Raw genomic sequence first — 22,565 nt, forward strand, 5'->3', positions numbered from 1 at the left:
CTGTTCCGGCCCTTGGAAGCATATCCTGCACACCGGGGTTCCTTCTGCATAGCTGATGAAGGAGAATCGGTCTTCCCTCCGGTCCTTGGAGAACTCATCCGCCACCGCGGGGCCCGTCCACCCGGATCCGCCTTCAGGAGCCTCGGGCCCGGCAGAGTCCTCTGTGGACGGGGTGCTCCAGTCCCGGAGCCGGTGGGCTCGTAAGGTATTGTTGTTTTCTGAGGCATACGGGCTGATTCTGGCCGTTTGTCCGCTCATGGGGCTTGTGTGATCCTGTGGCCCGAGCAGAAACACCTTGAGGTCACGGAAGAGAACGCAACAGCGGCTCTTCAACATGCCGTGACCGCTCAACATCCGAGAACGGGAAGAATCCAGCTCAACTAATGCAGGTTCCCTTCGAGTTCAGACTGTGAAGAGTGAATAGCCATGGTATTCCACAAAACCCAGAAAAAAATCGAGAACTTAAACTGAATGTGTGCGTTAGCCTACAGTTCCTGCAGTGAGTTCATTGCACTTTTAAAATTGATTGCACGTGAGAAGTTGTGAAATAATTAAGTGCCATTATCAGTCAGTGATCTATATTTCGTCGTGCATTATTAGGAAAAAAATAACAGAAAGGCAGTAAACAGGTGTCAGAAGCCATATGATCGATTTATTCCATTGGCTTTGTGGTCTGTGTATTCCCTCCAGCAAAGTAAAACTCGTGTGTTTCTCGCATTCCTCGCTGGTGTGAAATCATTCAGGAGTCTGAGGCTCGACGCAGGCGATGTTTCCTCGCGCGCTCGACTCGAGATCAGATCTGTTATTCCATCATTCAGTGGATCAGGGATCGTGTGTGTGTAATCCGTGAGTTGTTCTCCTCCTCTGCTCGGTGTCGGAGTGTGTGTCTGATGCTGCGGGTTCAGCACTGTGATTCCCGGGACAGCTCCCGGTTCCCGAACACACGTCACGCGCGCGGATGATGCGGGAGGAGGGAGAGGGACATGATGATGATGATGATGATGAACTTGGCCATCAGTCTGTATTTATTTTATTTTATTTTTTTAACTCTGTAACCTGAATTATTTACACATTGACAAGAAAATGAACAGGATAACAAAGGTGCTAAAGTTGTAGATTAGTTTTTCTTTACCATATTTTGACTTTTTTTTTTTATATTATCAAACCGTTTTGTGTCATTTTGGATGCTTCAGATTGAGAAAAAAAAAACTGTTCTACCACAAAACATCACAGAATTCATCAAATATATTTCTGAAAATTAATTTTGTTTTGTGCTTTAGTAGCCTAATTATCAGTGTTCTTTTTTTCATTTATAGCTAAATTTGGTTAATTACAATATGTGTTGGCCAAAAATAATTGTTACCTTTTACATTATTCTTTTTCGTCATTCATTCATTCATTCATTCATTCATTCATTCATTCATTTTCTATCTATCTATCTATCTATCTATCTATCTATCTATCTATCTATCTATCTATCTATCTATCTATCTATCTATCTATCTATCTATCTATCTCCGTCTGTCCGTCCGTCCGTCCATCCATCCATCCATCCATCCATTCACTTTTATTGTATGTTTGCAGTTTGACTTCAATGTAATTATGTCTATATTCACTTTTTCAACAAACAAAAAAATCCCACTTAAAAAAAAAACGCTATAGCGAAACAAATCTTTTATCTTTACTTTTTTTTTTTTCTTTCTTTTTTTTTTTTTTTATAAAAAAATAATCTTATATGGGTGAATCCAGGTTGATCGGGACACTTTCCCCCAGTCATTTCGATGGAAAAAAAGCATGAAAAAAAGTTTCCTTAAAAATGTTCATGGAGTAGCCTAAAAGTGAGAACTAGCCCTGAAGTCCAGTATTTACAATTTAACTAACCTGTTTCTCTAAGCAGCGGTGACAAAAGAGCTTAATTTCTCTTCTTTTTTATTGTAAAGCACATTTACCAAGAATATTGCTATTACCATATTAAAATAAGCGTGTTGACCCTTTGCCCCGCCCACCGGTCTTAGCTGGCCTCCCCATTGGAGAACGCTTGCGTCCATCGCAGTACGACCAGCAGCGCACTGACGTTACGTGACGTGACGTCTTTCCGTCATATCCGCCTCACCGCGTCTTTTGAAGTATATGGTAAAGTTTTTCTCTCTAACCAATTATAATTAACCTTTTTTCACGCGTTCTTTAAGATTACTCAAAAAACAAAATTAACATTAAATGACTCGGGTTTGAATCAACTTGATTTGACAGTGTTATAAACCCTCTATGATCTGAACTTCGAATCGACAGCATCAAGAAGCAGAATATGTAAACAACGATACTGGAAGCAGACTGAGAAGATTCCAGTAACACGGTGATGTATGTATATATGTGAACGCTTAAAATACGACATGTATGTGTTATGCTACTGTACGTTTTAGGAAGAGACTCATAAGTCTGTGTGTGTGTGTGTGTGTGTGTGTGTGTCAAGTCACCTTTATTTATACAGATTGTTTCAAAGCAGCTGTACAGCAGATCTAGAAGAAAATAGCGTCATAGTCCAGTTTAAGTAAGTTCAGTAATGGTTAATTTTTGTTGTAAAAAAGTTATTAATGTAGTTCATTTATATATATATGAAGAGTTTAGATGCAAAAGCCTCTAAGTGCCATCTGAAATTTTCTTCTAGAATGATCATTTTTATCAAGCTTGTATATTTAAGTTCAGTAATTTCACTTAAATGACAATTAATAGGTAATCTGCATTGCCATTTAAGTGAAATTACTGAACTTAAATATACAAGCTTGATAAAAATGATCATTCTAGAAGAAAATTTCAGATGGCACTTAGAGGCTTTTGCATCTGAACTCCTCATATATATATATATATATATATATATAGCTGCTATGGAGAAAACTGTGATGTCATCGTCCAGCTCAATTCAGTTCTTATAAAATAGTGTCAATGCAGACAGATCGATAAAATAGTTGAATATTAAGTGTCCCCAACTAAGCAAGCCAAAGGCAACAGTGGCAAGGAACCAAAACTCCATCTGTGTGTGTGTGTTTGGGGGTGTGTCTTATGTTTGTGCTATTTTGTGCTCATCACTAACAGCGGTGATGTCTCTGAGTCTGACACCGGAGCAGCAGCGGAGGATAGAGGAGAACAGAAAGCGCGCTCTGGCCAGAAGAGCTGAGAAACAGGCTCAACTCACCTCTGGATCTGCCCAAACCCGACACACACACCCCGTCTCTGCAGAGCCAGGCCCTGCGAAGAACGGCCAGCTGTTTGCATCTGATCGGGCACATCCAGGGGCACCTGCTCATGCTGCTCGACAGGTGGGCACACATTCCTGAACCCAGAAATTACTCTGATATAGTTCATTTTTATGCTTGAGTGTCAGATAGTCAATGTGATGTCAATTATTGGTTTATTTCTGCTCTGCGCAATAACTTAAAGGGTTAATTCACCCAAAAATGAAAATCATCCTATAATTTACTCACCCTCAAACCATCCTAGGTGTATATGACTTTCTTCTTTCAGCCAAACACAATTATATTAAAAAAATATCCTGGCTCTTCCAAGCTTCATAATGGGAGTTAATGGTACCTGAGATTTTGAAGCCCAAAAAAGTCCATCCATCCATCATGGTAAAAGTAAGTCATACGACTTCAGAGGGTTAATAAAGGCCTTCTGAAGTGAAGCCATGCATTTGTGTAAGAAAAATATCCATATTTATGACTTCATAAACTATATCACTGGCTTCCGGTTACATCTGTACACAAGTATAGTTCTGGCGGAAGAGTGACCTCTGACTCTTTAAAGGGATAGTTCCCCCAAAAGTTGATGGACCCCATTGACTTCAATAGTCAAAATAATTTGTTTTCAACTATATACATTTAGTCATTTTAAGTTAATATTTTATTAACTTAAATATTTATATTATATAAATATTTATTAGTGTTTGAATTTTGTGCCCATAATTGCTGTTATTATACATAACACCATTATTTGTGTAATAAATGGGTGCCATTTACGCATAAAGTTTATATGAATACTCGATTACAAGGTAGAAAAATGTGTCTTGGGGATGTAGACTCCATTAGCTGCCATTCTATGTGCTATTTCTAATCCACCGAGACTTATTTTCCATTCTATCTAATATTTCTAAACTGAAACCTTCAAACTTCAAACTTTTAAAACTACTAAACTAAAGCTTAAACTACTTAAAACAAAAAATCTTCGAACTTTAAGCTTTTAAAACTTCTTCAAACTTTCTGGCAAGCCTTTTTCATGCCAACTTAAAGTTTGTCTACAAACTTTTTTATTTAGTTGCTACTATTATACACAATACCATTATTTGTATAGTAAATGGGTGCCATTTACGCATAAAGTTTATATGAATACTCAATTACTAGGTAGAAAAGTGTTTTGGGGGGGTGTGTGTGTGTGTGTCTGAAGTTCTGTGCTCATTTTTGCAGACTCAGCCCTTAGACTCTAAAGGTCCCTGTACAAAGACAACACCTCCAACTTCCAACACTGCCTCTCCAACATCTAGCTTTTATGGACAGACGGACAAACCGGCAACAGGAGAAAAGCGCCCGTGTAAACTCCCTGAAGCAGGAGGAAATATCCCTGCGAAGAAGCCGGCGGTGTCCGTGAGAGGGAGATGCGTGTCGCACACAGAAAACCGCTTCCGAGTGGAGGTCGGCTACCATGCAGACCTCATCACGGTATTCAAAAGCATTCCCTCCAAGAACTACGGTGAGGACAGACCACGCGTCACTATTGACAGAGAGTTTAAAGCGTGCATATGTACACTGCCGTTCAAAAGTTTTTGATCGGTAAGATTTTTTATGTTTTTAAAAGTCTACTTTCCTATATATTAAAATAAAAAACAATTATTTTAAATTGTCATAATATTTCATAATATTAGGGTTTTTTTTGTATTTTTTTATATAAAATATAAAATATTTTTTAGATTTGTTTTTTTTTGTATTTTTAATCACATAAATGCTGATTTATGTGTGTTCAAGTGTTGACAGCACTTGATCCAGTAATACTAACACTTTCTCTACTATTCTATTCTATTCTGTTCTATAACAATAATAATAAAAAAAATAAAAAAATTAACATTCACTGCGTTAGATTAAACTGAGAAGGGTCATAGCACTTGCATTATTGTTGTCCTACTGTTAGTTTAACTGTTTCTATTGTTCTCATTTGTAAGTCGCTTTGGATAAAAGTGTCTGCTAAATGAATAAATGTAAATGTAAATGCAGCCTTGGTGTGCAGAAGAGACTTTTTTTTAAAACATAAAAAATCGTACCGATCAAAAACTTTTGAACGGCAGTGTATGCTAATTAATCTTAAAGGAGAACTCCGGTCAATTTTAACATTGAGCTCATTTTTTTGTACATTTGGAGTGCTGTCAGTACAGAGAACAACGACAAAAATCGGTGTTGCCTACACTGAGTTATCCTCTTTTTAAAATTTGCACCCTGTTGACTTCAATGGGGCAAGTTTTAAACCTGCTTTTAGCCTCTTAACATCCTTGATGTGTCATTACAAGTGCACAGGTCATGTGAGTGATTCCTTTGGAGTGAACGTGGGTCAATCTGACTGCAATAGATGTGAAAGATATGAATAAAAGTGATGTTATTTCAGCCAGCGCTCATACCTGTATTTACATCCTGTTTTCGGTCAAAGTCCATAGTAATCGATTGTCGAGTTCACGCGCATTGGTTTAGTACCTATGATCATGCGCGTGAACTCGACAATCGATTACTATGGACTTTGACCGAAAACAGGATGTAAATACAGGTATGAGCGCTGGCTAAATAAATATCATTTTTATTCATATCTTGCACATCTACTGCAGTCAGATTCACCCGTGTTCACTCAGAAGGAATCACTCACATGACCTGTGCACTTGTAATGACACATCAAGGATGTTAAGAGGCTAAAAGCAGGTTTAAAACTTGCCTCATTGAAGTCAACAGGGTGCAAATTTTAAAAAGAGGATAACACGGTGTAGGCAACACCGATTTTTGTCGTTGTTCTCTGTACTGACAGCACTCCAAATGTACAAAAAAATGAGCTCAATGTTAAAATTGACCGGAGTTCTCCTTTAAAGGAAAATGCTTGATGGCCTGTAATATTTATGCATTTGTCATTTCTCCGCTGTCACAGATCCTGCTACAAAAATGTGGAACTTCAGCCTTGAGGACTACCAGATGCTGAGTACGTCTTCATGAGCGTTACTTGGCATATTTGAGTACATCTATTATCTGTACATCTATTAAACTTAGTGCTGGGCAACGATTAATCGCATCCAAAAGTTTGTTTTTCGCATAATATATGTGTATAAATATTTTGTACATATAAATACACACACATGCATGTATATATTTAAGAAAAATGTGTTATTTATATATAAAATATGAATATATATATATATATATATATATATATATATATATAATATGCAAATATTTCTTACATATATACATGCATATTACAAAATATTTATACACCGTACACACACATATATTATGTAAACAAACTTTTATTTTGGATGCGATTAATCGTTGCACAGGGCTAATTATAATCCATGTATTCTGTGTAGCGCAGGGTGTAATGGTGTTGGTTTGTGTCTCAGTGGAGCAGGCAGTGCGTTTGCCCTCCGTCTCTCTGAAACCTCTGGCTGGGATGGAAGGGCTGAATATTTCAGCGTCCACCAGTCGCCCTAAAGATGCGGCAGCTCTGGCAGCTCTGATGCGACTCTGTCAGGGTTGGCAGAAACCAGGAGCCACGGTAAAGGGGAAGTGCGTTTTAGTGTCTCGCTCTCGGCTGGAAGTCGATATTGGATACCAGGCTGATGTTATTGCAATCTTCAAGCAAATGCCGTCCAAATGTTATGGTGAGTCAAATAAATGTATTGCCAAAAAAAACTCAGAAGTCACTTTCCATGAATTTGGTAGATAACTGATCAAAATTAGATTTTCCTTTTCAACAAACGGTCAGTGAAAGTTTAATTAACGAAGTTTTATTTTCTCTTAATTTTATAAGGTTCGCAGCCTTATGAGGCATCTTTATAAGTCTGGTAGAATTTTTTTAAATTTCTTATAATAAAAATAAAAATTAAATTAAATTAAAAGGTATGCAATAAACGGTTACAGATTTAGCCTAAATTTTGTTATTGACAAACTTACATTTCCCATAAATTAAAGACAAATGTTTCTTTAATGTTTGTTTGATGTTTTATATATATATACACATACAGGGTTTTATATATTTAAACAGTGGTTGAATTTTATTAACTGTTCCAAATGATGTCACTTCCTGGGTGACACGATGTTAAAGGAGAACTCCGGTCAATTTTAACATTGAGCTCATTTTTTTGTAAATTTGGAGTGCTGTCAGTACAGAGAACAACGCCATGATGTGTCATTACAAGTCATGTGAGTGATTCCTTCAGAGTGAACACGAGTGAATCTGACTGCAGTAGATGTGAAAGATATTAATAAAAATGATATTTATTTAGCCAGCGCTCATACCTGTATTTACATCCTGTTTTCGGTCAAAGTCCACAGTAATCGATTGTCGAGTTCACGCGCATTGGTTTAGTACGTACGATCATGCGCGTGAACTCGACAATCGACTACTGTGGACTTCGACCGAAAACAGGATGTAAGTACAGGTATGAGCGCTGGCTAAATAAATATCATTTTTATTCATATCTTTCACATCTACTGCAGTCAGATTCACCGTGTTCACTCTGAAGGAATCACTCACATGACCTGTGCACTTGTAATGACACATCAAGGATGTTAAGAGGCTAAAAGCAGGTTTAAAACTTGCCCCATTGAAGTCAACAGGGTGCAAATTTTAAAAAGAGGATAACACGGTGTAGGCAACACCGATTTTTGTCGTTGTTCTCTGTATTAACAGCACTCCAAATGTACAAAAAAATGAGCTCAATGTTAAAATTGACCGGAGTTCTCCTTTAAGGCACAATAAAAGAAAAATCCTGCTGTAACAGGGTTGCATGCAAAATGGACGACAAACTAAATATTATAGTTAAATAATATAATTAAAATATGTTTTTAAATGTATTTATTCATATTTAATATTATATAAAAATTTATAAAATAAAAAATATATATATTTAATATTATAAATGTATGTGTTTACACTCCAAAAAAAACCATAGGATTTGTGCCTTTACTGTTTAAAAAAAATAATTGGTCACCGAAGTGTGTGGAAAGTTCCAGAAGGCTTTGACAGGGATCATTTTATTCTTTGTTTGAATATTATTAGATATGAAGACCAGAAAGTGGACCTTCCTCCTGGAGGACTACGGGCAGCTCAGTGAGTTGTTTAAAATTTTGTTCATTTGATTTAAGTGAATTCCTTGTTCATGTACTTGTTTATGTTTTGGCCTTAAAGTTGAGTACCATATGTTTCATAATATAAGTCACATTTTTTTATCATCTAAATAAACATGCTGTGACTTTCATAATGCAATTAACATCAAGCATGCTCAAGTTCATTTGTATAGCCACTAGTTTCAGGTTTGCATGTTGTTTTATACTGTTTATTTTTCATTCCTGTTCTGTTTTGAATACCGTTATATGAATATGTTTGAATATTAATGTTTATGTTTATAAATGTTTTATTTTATTTATTGGTATTTTACATAATTTCTGACTGTAATAAGAAAATGTGACTTGTGCACTGATGCAACCTATTTATAATTTTTGCAAATGCAATTTTGACTGGGAGTAACCCGGTGTAAAATATAGTACATGTACAGTAGTTGCTGATGACGTCTTGTGTCTAGTGGTGGATTTGAACGAGCTGTCTGCGGTGGAGATTGAGCCTTTACCTCACGCTGTGCTCCAGTCCTTCTGCTCTCAGTTTGAGAAGAGTGAGTCCAGAGCTCCAGTCCCTCCTGAGGCCGATCTCTCGCACGTAGATCAACATCTCACACACAGCCTCATGCCTTTCCAGAGAGACGGAGTCAAGTAGGTCTCCATTACCAGACATCGTTTGGCTAGATAGAAAGTTACTTGGTGCATTGGTAACACTTTACAATAAGGTTCATTAGTTAACTACCTTAGTTAACATGAACTAAGAATGAACAATACTTCTTCAGCATTTATTAATCTTAGATATTAATTTCAACATTTAATAATACGTTATTAAAATCAAAGGTTGTATTTGTCAACATTAGTTAATGCGCTGTGAACTAACATGAACAAACAATGAATAGCTGTATTTTTATTAACTAACATTAACAAAGATTAATAAATACTATAAAAAATGTATTGTTCATTGTTAGTTCATGTGAGTTAATACATTAACTAATGTTAACTAGTGAACCTTATTGTAAAGTGTTATTTTCTGTAGCTAAAACAGTCGAGCATGGCTCTAGGTTAATAGGTTCGGATTTGCATGAACTGATATAAATGAATTAACTAGAATGCAATGCAAGACTCTTTGGATAAAAGCATCTGCCAAATGCATAAAATGCATGAATGTAATGTAATGTTTGCTAATGTCTCAGCTTTGCAGTGTCCAGACAGGGCCGTTTGCTTCTGGCTGATGACATGGGCCTGGGGAAAACGGTCCAGGCCATCTGCATCGCTGCTTTCTACAGGAGTGAGTGGCCTCTGCTGGTGGTCGCCCCGTCCTCAGTGCGCTTCACATGGGCTGAGGTACACACACTTACTTATAGACTACAGGGATGTTTTTTTGAGGATGCATGTCACACCTATACTACCGATTTTGTTCACCAAGTCTGATCAAAAATACAATAAAACAGTGCAATGTTATTACAACTCAAAAGAACTGTGAATATATTGTAAAATGTAATTTATTCCTGTGATCAAAGCTGAATTTACTCCAGTCTTTAGTGTCACATGATCTTTCAGAAATCATTCTAATATGATGATTTGCTGCTCAAAAAACTGATTATTATCAGTTTTGAAAACAGTTGTGCTGCTGCTGAAACTGATACATTTGTTTCAAGATTCTTTGATGAATAGAAAGTTCAAAAGAACAAAAGAAGAATTTATTTAAAATAGACATTGACACTTCTGATAAATTTAATGCATCCTTGCTGAACAAAAGAGTAGATCATACTGGTTAAAAAAAACTATTTCCATCTGAGATTCAGAATAAACAGTATTTGTGTGACAGCTAGGGTTGGGCGATGTCCCCTAAATTGGAAGTTGACGATGTTTACAGTAACTGCCCGTGACGGATACATTATTTTTCATATTTTTCATGGGTTTCAAGCAGTGGTGAGTGCTTTAAGATGACACAGGAGCACAGCTAAAATTTTATTTAAAAAAAATGCAGTGGTCACATGTTTACCTAAGCACTAATAATTTTTATACATAATATTAGATAATACTCTTCTTGCATTTCAATATTTAAAACTACATTCGAAATAGTGGACCGTTCATAATTGGGTGTTTATTAAAAAGCAGTTCTGAGTGGTAGTTTATGAAGCAGAATTGCAGACACCAAAATATATATAAAAAGATCTGTTCACATTTTGCAATTGATAAATAAATGGCATCTGTGTTTCTACACACCAAAAAGCACCAGCTGTCAGGTCTTCTTTTTATAAGCGGATGCCTGATGTGAAATCTGATTTATTAATTCATATTTTCCGTCGCTGCACCCTTGAGGAAGGACAAATCCTCCTCTTCCCCAGCAGGGATTCGTCATGGTAGATTTTAAAGTTTGAAGGGAAATGCTGAAGATTTTGCAGTGTTCCTTTTGTAAGCTTTTAGTCACACGAATCAACTTCTTCAAAATAGATGAAATAGCAGAAAAAGTCACTCAAAGACTTGATTTCTCACCCTTTTCCTTCAGGCGTTCCAGCGATGGCTGCCGTCCGTGAGAGCCGACAGCATTAATGTGGTGGTTACAGGCCGAGACAGCCTGCGCTCCGGTCTCATCAACATCATCAGCTACGACCTGCTCAACAAGATGGACAAACAGCAGCCGTCCAGCCCCTTCAGTGTCATCATTATGGTGAGAGCTGAGACGCTCTTCTAATCACTCTCATTCACCGACTGCATTAGAACTTTAGCTTGAGCATGTGTCTATAGCCATGTTTCCATCCACCTATTTTAATGCGCATTTTGGGATATCGCATAAAAAACACTGGTTGGAAAAGCAAATATTTGTCAATTGAGTCAGTTAAACGTTTTATCCGATAAGAAAACATGCATATAAACTAGGACTGCACAATATATCGAAATTATCGAAATATAGCAAATGTATATATCGCAATATGCATATCGCAACAGCTTGCATACTGCAAAAAATGCTTTTCTTACTTAGTATTTTTGTCTGGTTTCCAGTCCAAATATCTAAAAATTCTTAAATCAAGATGCATTTTCTAGATAAGCAAAATTAGATAAGAAATTATGTCTTGTTTTCTGGGGAAATAAATCAAATTAAAACAAGCAAAATGATCTGTCCATGGGGTAAGAAAAATAATCTTGTTTCTGTTTGAATTAAGATCATGGACAGATCATTTTGCTTGTTTTAAGCAAAAACTCACTTGATTTTGATAAATTCCCCGGAAAACAAGACCTAATATCAAGACCATAATATCTTATCTAATCTTACTTATCTAGAAAATGCATTTTGATTTAAGAATTTAAGAATTTTTATATTTTATTATTTTATTTATATTTTATATTTAAATATTTGGACTGGAAACCAAACAAAAATACTAAGAAAAGCATTTTTTGCAGTGTAATAACTGGGGTCATGAACAAAAGACAAAGAGAAAATCACTCACTGCTCTCGGCTGAATAACTTTTGTAGCTTTAATAAGAATCAGTATATATTTAATTCATACAGTGAAAACTAAGTGTTTTATTTTTACATTTGATTATTCAGTTTCTGTTGTTAAATAAACCTAATGTAGGATAACCTGTGGTTTACACTGATGTTAAAATAACACTTCTTATACCACAGTAAAACACTGCTGTTCACTTTCAGAAGTTGTAGGGATTTTTATTCTCACAAAAAGAAACGCGTATGTGGGTTATATCATTTTAAATATATTTTTAAGATAATTTAAGTCTATTTTACACACTTTAAGCTTTATCGTATCGCATATCGAATTATATCGCATTATATAATGAGTTATGGCATATCGCATTTTTTCTTCAATATCGTGCAGCCGTAATATAAACCGATGGAAACACATTTACTGAATCAATTTCCTGATGCGCGTCAAAAAAGACATGTGACTTTGCGATGGGACGGCATAACTGGACCAACCAGCGGCTCGATCTCATTGCACAGCATCTGAAATGTTGTTTTGCTCAACGTCAAAGTGGTTCAGTATAATTACCTGCCAGAACTGCTTTCCCAAACAGCCACCTCCAAAAGCAACATAATTTTATTGTATTTCGTCAGCATTTATTACTGTATATATGAAATTATGATATACAGTGGCTTCTCCTACTGCAGCAACTTCCATTTTTCTTAGTGATATTTACTGTAGCACCAGTTTATCAGGAAGTGACGGTTTTGTTCTCTTCAGCTCAGTGGATGGAGGCGGTGCCTTATTCGCAAATGTTTAATGCGATATTCCAATTAATTCTCAACTTTGGATGGAAACACAGCTTATGAGAGTCCAGGTTTGTGTAACTAATGCAGTTTGTGTCAAGTATGACATGCACTCTCAGATGTATTATTAACAAAACTCTCATACTGACCCAATTCTCCTCACTTCATTTGTAAATGCCTGAAGAAAATAGTTTTTGATAACATTTGAATACTCACTGCATATTCAGTTATTATGGAAGACATTATTTTACTGATAGTTGTGCGAAATAATCACGAAACATAATCGTGAAATTCAGTCATTTTAGGGCCACAATAATCAGAGTCCTGATGTTTATCTGTCTGTTCACATCACCGTTCAAAAAGGTCAGTACGAATTTTTTAAAAGAAATTAATACTTTTGTTCAGCCATGATGCATTAATTAATCAAAAGTAACACTAAAGATATTTGGATTGTTTAGATAAATAACACATAAATAAATACAAAAGAAAATAAATTCTGTTGTATTGAACTTTCTATTCATCAGAGAAGACTAAAACATTTAAATATATTAAAGTTTCAACAGAAATATGAAGTAAATCGTGGCCATATAAAAGTATATTTACTTTTGTACTGCATTTACTTGTCAAAATTTACTTTTCGAGAGATTTATGTATTGTGTGTCTGGAAAAAAACCTCAGATGACGCAAAAATCGTCATTTATCGTCATCAGAGGCTCTTTTGTCCAGAGGCGAGAGACTACAGCCAGTAGGAGGAGCTCATCCCGCATGTGTTCAACCCGCCCATAGGGGGATCTCACGATAAAACGCCGTCTTTTCAGTTTCCAGTCGACTAGTAGCCTAGCTGTATCATTTCTCCCGACACTGCCCTCTGTAACCGGTAGGCGTGGCTTGGGAGTGTCCTCGTAGTGCAGCGAAGCAAGTGCATTCTGGGAGTTGTTGTTTTTCATCCACATGAGACAAAAATACATTTTCTGGCTTTTCTCAGTCTAGAAGGCACCAACTTCTAAAATAATTTCACATTTCTACTCAGGGTTCCAGACTGCGACCATTTTTTGAGAATGTGCGAGTTAAAATTTGATGTGGTCGCATTTGTGCGAGTGCATGGTCATGTACTACTCAGTTAAATTCACGCATGAATTTTCCTGCATTGAACTTGTTTTAGCGCCCGCCAAAGTCTTAGTTGATCGGTGAGTAATGTAGATGAACTGCTGTGACAGCCGGGCGCATGTTTAACTGAAAGAACGAGCAGAGAGAGAGAGAGCCCCGGTCGCGCGCGCGCACTCTCTCTCTCTCTCTTCGGAGCCAGGCGAAAGTCTAAACAAGACTTCACCGTCTCCAAACCATAGACTGTAAAAAATAAGCTCCAATCTAAGCGCTGTCTTGCGCTGTCTTGCTCTCTCTCCCGCGCGCATATTAATCAAAACAAATCGACACGGTGGTGGTCGGAAGAGTTTCCGTGGAGCATTCGGAGATTTTTTTTTTTTTTCTGAATTACCGCTGGGTGTGAATTGTGCTAAATAAGTTGCCTTATCTTCTCTGAAAAGCGTTCCGGACATTCAGCTGACATAAAACAACACTTTAATTAAACGAAAAAACTATCCAGTGATGAAATGTTTTCTGTGTTGACACAAATCTTGGATGTACATGTCAGTGCTGGGATAATCACACAACGCGCATGACACGTCCAATTCGCGAACTAATGACTCTTTTGAACCGATTCATTTTAATGAATGGTTAAAAAAAACAAAAACTGATCTTTAATCCAACAGTGAACTCAGGAGACGTCTGAATCGGTGTATAACTAATCAGTAACACTTTACAATAAGGTTCTATTTATTACATAAATTACATAAAAAGTACAGTTTGCTTACTCAAGCTTAAAGGAGAACTCCGGTCAATTTTAACATTGAGCTCATTTTTTTGTACATTTGGAGTGCTGTCAATACAGAGAACAACGACAAAAAACGGTGTTGCCTACACCGAGTTATTCTATTTTTAAAATTTGCACCCTGTTGACTTCAATAGGGCAAGTAGTAAGCCTGCTTTTTAGCCTCTTAACATCCTTTAAGTGTCATTACAAGTGCACAGAAAATGTGAGTGATTCCTTCCGAGTGAACACGGGTGGATCTGACTGCAGTAGATGTTAGAGATATTAATAAAAACGAAGTTAATTCAGCCAGCGCTCATACCTTTGTTTACATCCTGTTTTCGGTGGAACGCCATAGTAATCGATTGTCGAGTTCACGCGCGTGATAATTGGTAACTAAACCTATGCGCGTGAACTAGACAACCGATTACTATGGCGTTCCACCGAAAACAGGATGTAAACAAAGGTATGAGCGCTGGCTGAATTAACTTCGTTTTTATTAATATCTCTAACATCTACTGCAGTCAGATCCACCCGTGTTCACTCGGAAGGAATCACTCACATTTTCTGTGCACTTGTAATGACACATCAAGGATGTTAAGAGGCTAAAAGCAGGCTTACTACTTGCCCTATTGAAGTCAACAGGGTGCAAATTTTAAAAATAGAATAACTCGGTGTAGGCAACACCGTTTTTTGTCGTTGTTCTCTGTATTGACAGCACTCCAAATGTACAAAAAAATGAGCTCAATGTTAAAATTGACCGGAGTTCTCCTTTAAGCTTTAAAATAAATAAAACCACTTGTTTTTTTTTAAAAGCATATGACTACATTTTTCCACACAGTGCTATCAAGAATCGATAAGAGAATCGTTAAAGAATCGGATCGATAAGCAGAATCGTCAGTGGCATTATTATTGATAAAATCTTATCAATTCCCATCCCTATGTGAAGACAGTAAAATTATAATCAAACATTAAAGAACATGTTTTTTTATTCGTTTTTTTTAGAGTTAAAAGATTAAAAAAATGTGCTAACATGAGGTCTTGTGTCACTGTCAGTCTTATTACATCAGTGCAAAACTAGGGTATGCAGATTAAGACCACTATTCATCAGCATGCATTGATTAATCCCATGGCATGTAGCAAAAAAAAAAAAAAAAGGTGCAACCAAATCATATGCTGGTGCGACCAACTGAGAAAGTTGGTAGCACCGGTGCAACCAGTGGAAAAGTTAGTCTGGAGCCCTGCTACTACATAAATGACCCAATTTAAATTCACATTCATCTTTCCAGCGGTGAAATATCCCTTTAAAAAAAACTTAAGTATTCTTTCTAGTTGCCACCGACTCAGCATCCCTATATCCTTTTAAATATCAAGACTTTTAAAAGCTCTTTTGAGCTCTTCCAAGGTGGATCCAGCACCAGGATGTGATCTGAATTCTTCCTGTTTTCTGTTTGTTGTTTGTTTGTTTGTTTGTTTGTGTACAGGACGAGTCTCACTTCCTGAAGAACATGAAAACCGCTCGCTGTCGGGCGGCTCTTCCTCTACTCAAGGTTTGCTGCTTCAGGCTTATTTTAGGCATCATTCATAGAGGTGAAGTCTAAAACACTGCGGTTTGGTTGATCCTGCCCTGTGCTATTCAAGTTTTAAGTCTGTCTAGAGTTCACAGACACTGGCTGTGTCTCGAAACCAAATGTAAATGTCTACCAAGCCAAAATATTGCCCAGAAAACCATAAAAGTTAAAATTAAGACAGCCATTAATATTAGAATGTTAATTTGACTTTTTTCTGTAATATACAGTTAGAATTATAATTATTATTATTGTTGTTAATAATAATATTAAATACTCTATTTGTTATTTTACAGTAAAATAGAGGTGGATTAGTTTAGTTTATTTAATTTATTTAACAGTGACCATGTGTAGTAACGTTACTCCCTTTAGCAATAAATGAGAGTGAGAGAGATGAAAACTATTTCAGTGGTCCTCTCTGTGTTGTTTTTTTATTATTTAATCATAGTTTTCCATGTCATGAAACAAATGTAATTTTCTTAACTCTCAATAAATAAGTAAACAAATATACACACAAAGAAAACAACAAATATAATAATAATAATAAATACAATATTCCAGACTCTCTCACAGTTGTTTCACACAGTAGATGATTGATACACTAACAGATTTTCTATAATAGAACTAAACCAAAATCATTAATAAAACGAACATCCAATTGAACTAAAATAGTAGACTCCAAAGCATCTAAATAACAGTTCTTTTTCTGAAATCTTATCATTTTTACTAACCTTTAGCAATAAATGAGAGCGAGAGAGACGAAAACTGTGTTATTTCAGTGGTCCTCTCTGTGTTGTTTGAGGAAGCCACAGTCGTCATGGAAACTCTCAACTCCCAACTGCCACTCCGAATTCAGAAAATGCAAACTCATTATAATTAAAGTAGTTTAAATAAAACATACATAAACTGTATATAAATTGAAATAGACACATATAAATACAAAATAATATATATAAACACTTAAATATTTTTGTGACCCAAATATACAGGGTGGTCACACATGCACAACAAATGTTGTGCCAGAGTTAGCTAGATAGCTAATTTGCATATGTGGTCCCATGGGCAAGATTACATAAAATTACATGAAACATAAAATTACAGCACTCCATTACAATCCAGGAAAAAGAAGAAGAAAATAATAATAATATCACATCACAATATAACAAATTGCAACATCACAATATCAAATCACAACAAAAAAATCCAAATGAATGATCACATGATTGATTTTTTTATTTTTCTGAAACCATAATTTAAGTGCCGTTTTAAAAATACTAAATGATGTACACTTTCTAATATGAACAGGCACTGAATTTCATCTTTCTGCTGCTCTAAATGAAAAAGCTGTTTTCTTAAATTTCACTGAACAGTCGCCTCTATCGGATGCCCTGGTTTCCCAAGAAATTGTCCTTACAGAAAGTCACACATAGTGTAAAATGTGGTGGCACAAGATCACGGATTAATTTACACATCAAACACTTATCTGCAAAAAATGAAAAACTGTCAACAATTTATAATTTTTGATAATAATGCAGTGATGAAAACCTGTCTCTGATGCTTCTAATGAAAGATCTGTGATGAAACAGGCCGCTAAGAGAGTGATCCTGCTGTCGGGAACGCCTGCCATGTCCAGACCGGCTGAGCTGTACACTCAGATCCTGGCTGTCAGGCCTTCCCTGTTTCCACGCTTCCATGACTTCGGCACACGTTACTGTGATGCTAAACAGGTGCGTCCATCTCTATACAGGTGTGTTCTTGGTTCATACCTAGAAGTGCAGTGTAGGGCTGCACAATTAATCGAAATAAACAGACATGTGATATGGCTTATCAAATCACAAAGGCTGCGCTTAAAGGGTTAGTTCACCCAAAAATGAAAATTCTGTCAGTAATTACTCTCCCTCATGTTGTTCCAACCCCGTAAGACTTTCGTTCATCTTCAAAACACAAATTAAGATATTTTTGATGAAATCTGAGCACCGTCTCACTCCTCCATAGGCTTCTAGGTAATCGATATCTGCCATCCCAGAAAAGTTAGTAAAGACATCGTTAAAATAGTCCAAGTGACTACAGTGGCTCAACCTTAAGTTTATCAAGCGGCGAGAATACTTTTTGTGAGCAAAAAATAAATAAAAAAAATACAGACTTTATTCAACTATTAGTATTTATTTTCTTTTCGTCAGAACGTAGGCTCACTATAGGCTCACTATTGGCCAGCATCACACACATGACCAGCGTCGGCCAATAATGAGCCTACATTCTGATGTACAACCCAGAAGCGCTGCGCTGTTACACTACGTGAACTCACTCAGAGAAACACAGAAGAAAATGAAGAGTTGAATAAAGTCATTATTTTTGTTTTGTTTTTGCGCACAAAAAGTATTCTCGTCGCTTGATAAACTTAAGGTTGAGCCACTGTAGTCACTTGGACTATTTTAACGATGTCTTTACTAACTTTTCTGGGATGGCAGATATCGATTACCTTGAAGCCTATGGAGGAGTGAGACAGCTCTCAGATTTCATCCAAAATATCTTAATTTGTGTTTCCGAAGATGAACGAAAGTCTTGCAGGGTTGGAACAACATGAAGGAGAGTAATTACTGACAGAATTTACATTTTTGGGTGAACTAACCCTTTAATTAAAACATTTTTTTTTAATATATATATATTTTAAATATGTCATATATATGTGTAATATTTGTGTGTGTGTGTGTGTGTGTGTGAGTGTGTGTGTGTGTGTGTGTGTGTGTGTGAGTGTGAGTGTGTGTGTGTGTGTGTACTTGTACAACTATCTTTGTGAGGACCAGTTTGAGTTTTAGACCATTGGAGTGAGGACAAAGAGAGTAAAGTGAGGACATTTTGGCCAGTCCTCACTTTCTGAGAGCCTTTAAAGGCCTGTTTGAGGGTCAAGACTTGGTTTTAGGGATAAGGTTATACTGAGGTTAAGGGTCGGTTTAGGGTCAGGGTTCGGGTTAGGCACTTAGTTGTGATGGGTAAGGTTAGGGTAAGCGGCTAGAGATTGCATTGTGTCAATGAATGTCCTCATAAAGATAGATGTACAAGAGTGTGTGTATATGTATTATTATTTGGGTGAACTAACCCTTTAAGTTCTATTGGGAAAAAGCGATCATCGTGTGAAAATAGTGTATAGTGAAGGTGTGTCTCTGACTGAAGCTCCCGTGGGGTTGGGATTACTCCGGCTCGTCTCATCTGAGCGAACTCAAGCTTCTTCTGGAGGAGTCTCTGATGCTCAGACGGCTCAAATCAGAAGTGCTCTCTCAGCTCCCTGCCAAACAGCGTAAGGTGGTCACAGTAACCACAGACGGCATCAACTCGCGCACCAAAGCTGCTCTCAACGCCGCTGCCAAACAGCTCGCCAAAGGATACCACAACGTGAGCGCAAACTACTATACATCTCTGAGAATAACTCGTGTTCTGAGGAAATTCTGTCGTTATTTTCTTCAGAAATTCTTCTTTTTATTAGTTTGGAAGACATGAACGTGAATGAATAATGACAGGATTTGTGCTGTTACTGTCTCTGATGAGCTTTTCTGTGTTCATGTGCAGAAGTCACAAGAAAAGGAAGCACTCCTGGTCTTCTTCAACCACACAGCAGAGGCCAAGATCAGGGCCATCATGTACGTTTGACTAGTACGAGCTCAGCTTCACACAGGTCCTTATTAAAAGATTCATGTACATTCAAATAGTTAGATCCATAAAATTAAGCCATTGTAAAAATACACATTCTACATTAATGCATTAACCATAAGCAGACTTTTATTAATAGATAGAAGTATTTTTCTGATTAATAGCAAAAACTGGTGTTTTTATAATGTTGCTGTTGCCATAGTTAACCGGTAAAATCGTGCAATGTACAGCACTCTGATTTTATTAAATTGTCTTAATACACAACCTTACATGACTTATGGTTTATATATAATGTGTTTACTAAAGCATATGATTATTCTAGGGTTATTATCATCAACTAAAAGCAAGCGGCCGTTTACACTACAACTAGAAATGGAAAACTTTTTATGCGTTTGGCTGTTCATTTACACGACAACGCCGTTTTGTGCGCCTGCAAACATACCCTAAAACCATAAAAATGATTTTTGTTACTTTGAACAAAATAAACGTTGACTAAAATAAAATCAAATATATTTCTCATTTTCATTTAGTTTAACATAAAGTACTAAAATAAATACGTTTTAATTCTTTTTTATTTAGTTAATTTTAAAATATTAACTAAAAAATGTATTTAAAAAAAAGAAATGCTAAAAAAAATACTAAAGTGAAAACCGAATATATTCATATCAAAGATATTAAAATAACTGTTTTAATGCGTTCCCCAGGGAGTACATCTCAGACACACTGGAGTGCGGACGAGAGAAGTTTCTGGTGTTTGCTCATCACAAACTGGTGCTCGACAGTATAACCAAAGAACTCGGTGAGAAGGTCTGTCCACATTTACTTCTTCCCCACAAAAAACAAAACAAACACTTTCTTAAACATTTGCCATCAGCTGACAGACTTTAATTCAAAAAAAATTTTTTATGAATTCAAATTTGGTAAAATTTGGTACTTTTAATGGAGCTGAGAGTATAAGACTTGTACTTGTACTCAAATTAGCTGAAATAATATTTGTAATAATAAACAATATTTGTTTTTCTATAGTAGGAATAGTTCTCCATCATCATGCTATACATTATTGGAGTGATGCATATTAGGATGATTCCTGAAGGATCATGTGACACTGAAGATTGGAGTAATGATGCTGAAAATTCAGCTTTTAAATCACAGAAATAAATTACACTTCACAATATAATCACATAGAAAACAGCTTTTTTTATAGTTTTCTGTATTTTTGATCACATGAATGCACCCTTATTGAACACAAGAGACTTCTTTCAAAAACGTTCAAAAATCATAATTATAACGCACTTTTGGACAGAAGTGTACAGTATGTATGGTATGATGTCTTTATTTCTAGTCTATAGTGTGTTTTAGTATTGTTTATTTAAATTGATCAGATATCAGCCATAATGTGAAAATAATTAGCAGATAATTGGTATTGACAAGAATTTCTATATCAGAGCATCAATAACCAAAATAGCTCATAAATGTTCATACGAGGTGTAGAGTGATTTTGTGTCGGCCTGGTTTGTATGTAATAGTTGAGTTGGATGTACAGTCAAACCAAAATTATCTCAACATTAACATTATCACAGTTTATTCGCTATAGTTTAGAAAATGGTAATAAAATATGAGCAGAACTTGATATTTGACTGGTTTTGTCCATCCTTCTGTTAGACGGTCTCACACATGAATTATGTTGAATATCTGTCAGCTGTTAAATTTAACTACACAATTAGATAATACCAGTTTAGCTCAACCAATCACCAAGCAATGCTTCATTTAGTTCAGTCTGTGTGTAAAAAGAGCATTAGCAATTAAAGAAAAAAACACTTCAGCAAAACATGATCAGCTCAAAGTGCCTGAATAATATTTGGTAACAAATTTGTCACTGGTAGTCACTGTATGAAGACTTTTTGGGTCTAGTATGTCACAGTTTACTTTATTTAGCTATCCTCGCTTACATAAATGAACTATAGCGTCCTGCACACTAGTAAAAATGATATCTGGTGTCTGAATAATTTTAGTCTTGACTGTATATGAGCACTAGGACTGTGTTGACATGGTTGTGTTTGTGTGCAGGGAATCAATTACATTCGTATAGACGGATCGACGCCGTCAGCGGATCGACAGCAGTTGTGTAACAGATTCCAGTCTTCACAGAAGAGCTGCGTGGCGGTTCTGTCCATCACGGCCGCTAACATGGGAATCACGCTGCACTCGGCCGACCTCGTGGTCTTCGCCGAGCTCTTCTGGAACCCCGGAGTGAGACGCCAACAGATCTACAGGGTTCCCACACTCATCAGGGCAACTTAGAGGAGTAGTTCAGTTCAGAATTAAAATGTCCTGATAATTTACTCTCCCCCATGTTATCCAAGATGTCCATGTCTTTCTTTCTTTAGTCGAAAAGAAATGAAGGTTTTTGAGGAAAACATTCCAGGATTTTTCTCCATATAGTGTCTTCAATGGGGTCCAAATGTGAGTTTCAGTGCAGCTTCAAAGTCTCGACACGATCCAGCCGAGGAATAAGAGTCTTATCTAGACAAACCATCCGCCATTTTATATATAAAAAACACATTTCTATACTTTTAACCACAAATGCTCGTCTTGCACTAGCTCTGTGATGCGCCACTCATTACGTAATCACATTAGAAAGGTCACGCGTGTACCGGTTCAGAAATGTAGGATAGGGTGAAAAACTCCATCTCATTTTCTCCTCCAACTTCAAAATGGTCCGACATCGTTGTTTGACCTTTTTATTTTTTTGAAAATGGCGTTTGACTTAGTCTTTGCATGTTCGCTTTGTAAACACTTGGTCGGTACTTCTGCCTTTCCAACGTGATTACATAATGTGTGGCGCATCACAGCAAGTGCAAGACGAGCATTTGTGGTTAAAAGTATATAAATGTTTATTT

General features: G+C 36.5%; 2 protein-coding genes across 6 annotated transcripts in view; one reads left to right on the plus strand and one right to left on the minus strand.

Annotated features, from left to right (window-relative positions):
* Positions 1-934, minus strand: part of LOC307164818 (E3 ubiquitin-protein ligase MARCHF4-like) — a 31,316-nt gene extending 30,382 nt beyond the window's left edge. The window contains exon 1 of the mRNA XM_079881964.1: positions 1-934. Within this exon, the coding sequence (XP_079738090.1) occupies positions 1-354 (354 nt within the window). The 5' untranslated portion in view covers positions 355-934.
* The window catches only part of smarcal1 (SWI/SNF related, matrix associated, actin dependent regulator of chromatin, subfamily a-like 1), a 26,522-nt gene continuing 4,087 nt past the window's right edge, over positions 131-22,565 (plus strand). Inside the window, exons 1-16 of one of the 5 annotated variants that reach the window (XM_079881946.1) lie at positions 2,056-2,133; positions 2,290-2,358; positions 3,091-3,314; positions 4,458-4,740; positions 6,169-6,219; positions 6,638-6,898; positions 8,299-8,349; positions 8,822-9,005; positions 9,548-9,698; positions 10,867-11,028; positions 15,937-16,002; positions 17,607-17,747; positions 19,192-19,410; positions 19,585-19,655; positions 20,370-20,472; positions 21,733-21,915. In XM_079881946.1, coding sequence (XP_079738072.1) covers positions 3,096-3,314; positions 4,458-4,740; positions 6,169-6,219; positions 6,638-6,898; positions 8,299-8,349; positions 8,822-9,005; positions 9,548-9,698; positions 10,867-11,028; positions 15,937-16,002; positions 17,607-17,747; positions 19,192-19,410; positions 19,585-19,655; positions 20,370-20,472; positions 21,733-21,915 — 2,145 coding nt within the window. In that variant the 5' untranslated portion in view covers positions 2,056-2,133; positions 2,290-2,358; positions 3,091-3,095. Of the gene's footprint in view, positions 206-2,055; positions 2,134-2,176; positions 2,393-3,090; positions 3,315-4,457; positions 4,741-6,168; positions 6,220-6,637; positions 6,899-8,298; positions 8,350-8,821; positions 9,006-9,547; positions 9,699-10,866; positions 11,029-15,936; positions 16,003-17,606; positions 17,748-19,191; positions 19,411-19,584; positions 19,656-20,369; positions 20,473-21,732; positions 21,916-22,565 lie in introns of those variants that run through there. The other 4 variants (XM_079881948.1, XM_079881947.1, XM_079881949.1 and 1 more) reach the window with 4 other exon arrangements.

Source organism: Squalius cephalus, assembly GCF_949319135.1.
Source record: "Squalius cephalus genome assembly, chromosome: 9".
In the NCBI taxonomy this organism is placed as follows: Eukaryota; Metazoa; Chordata; class Actinopteri; order Cypriniformes; family Leuciscidae; genus Squalius; species Squalius cephalus.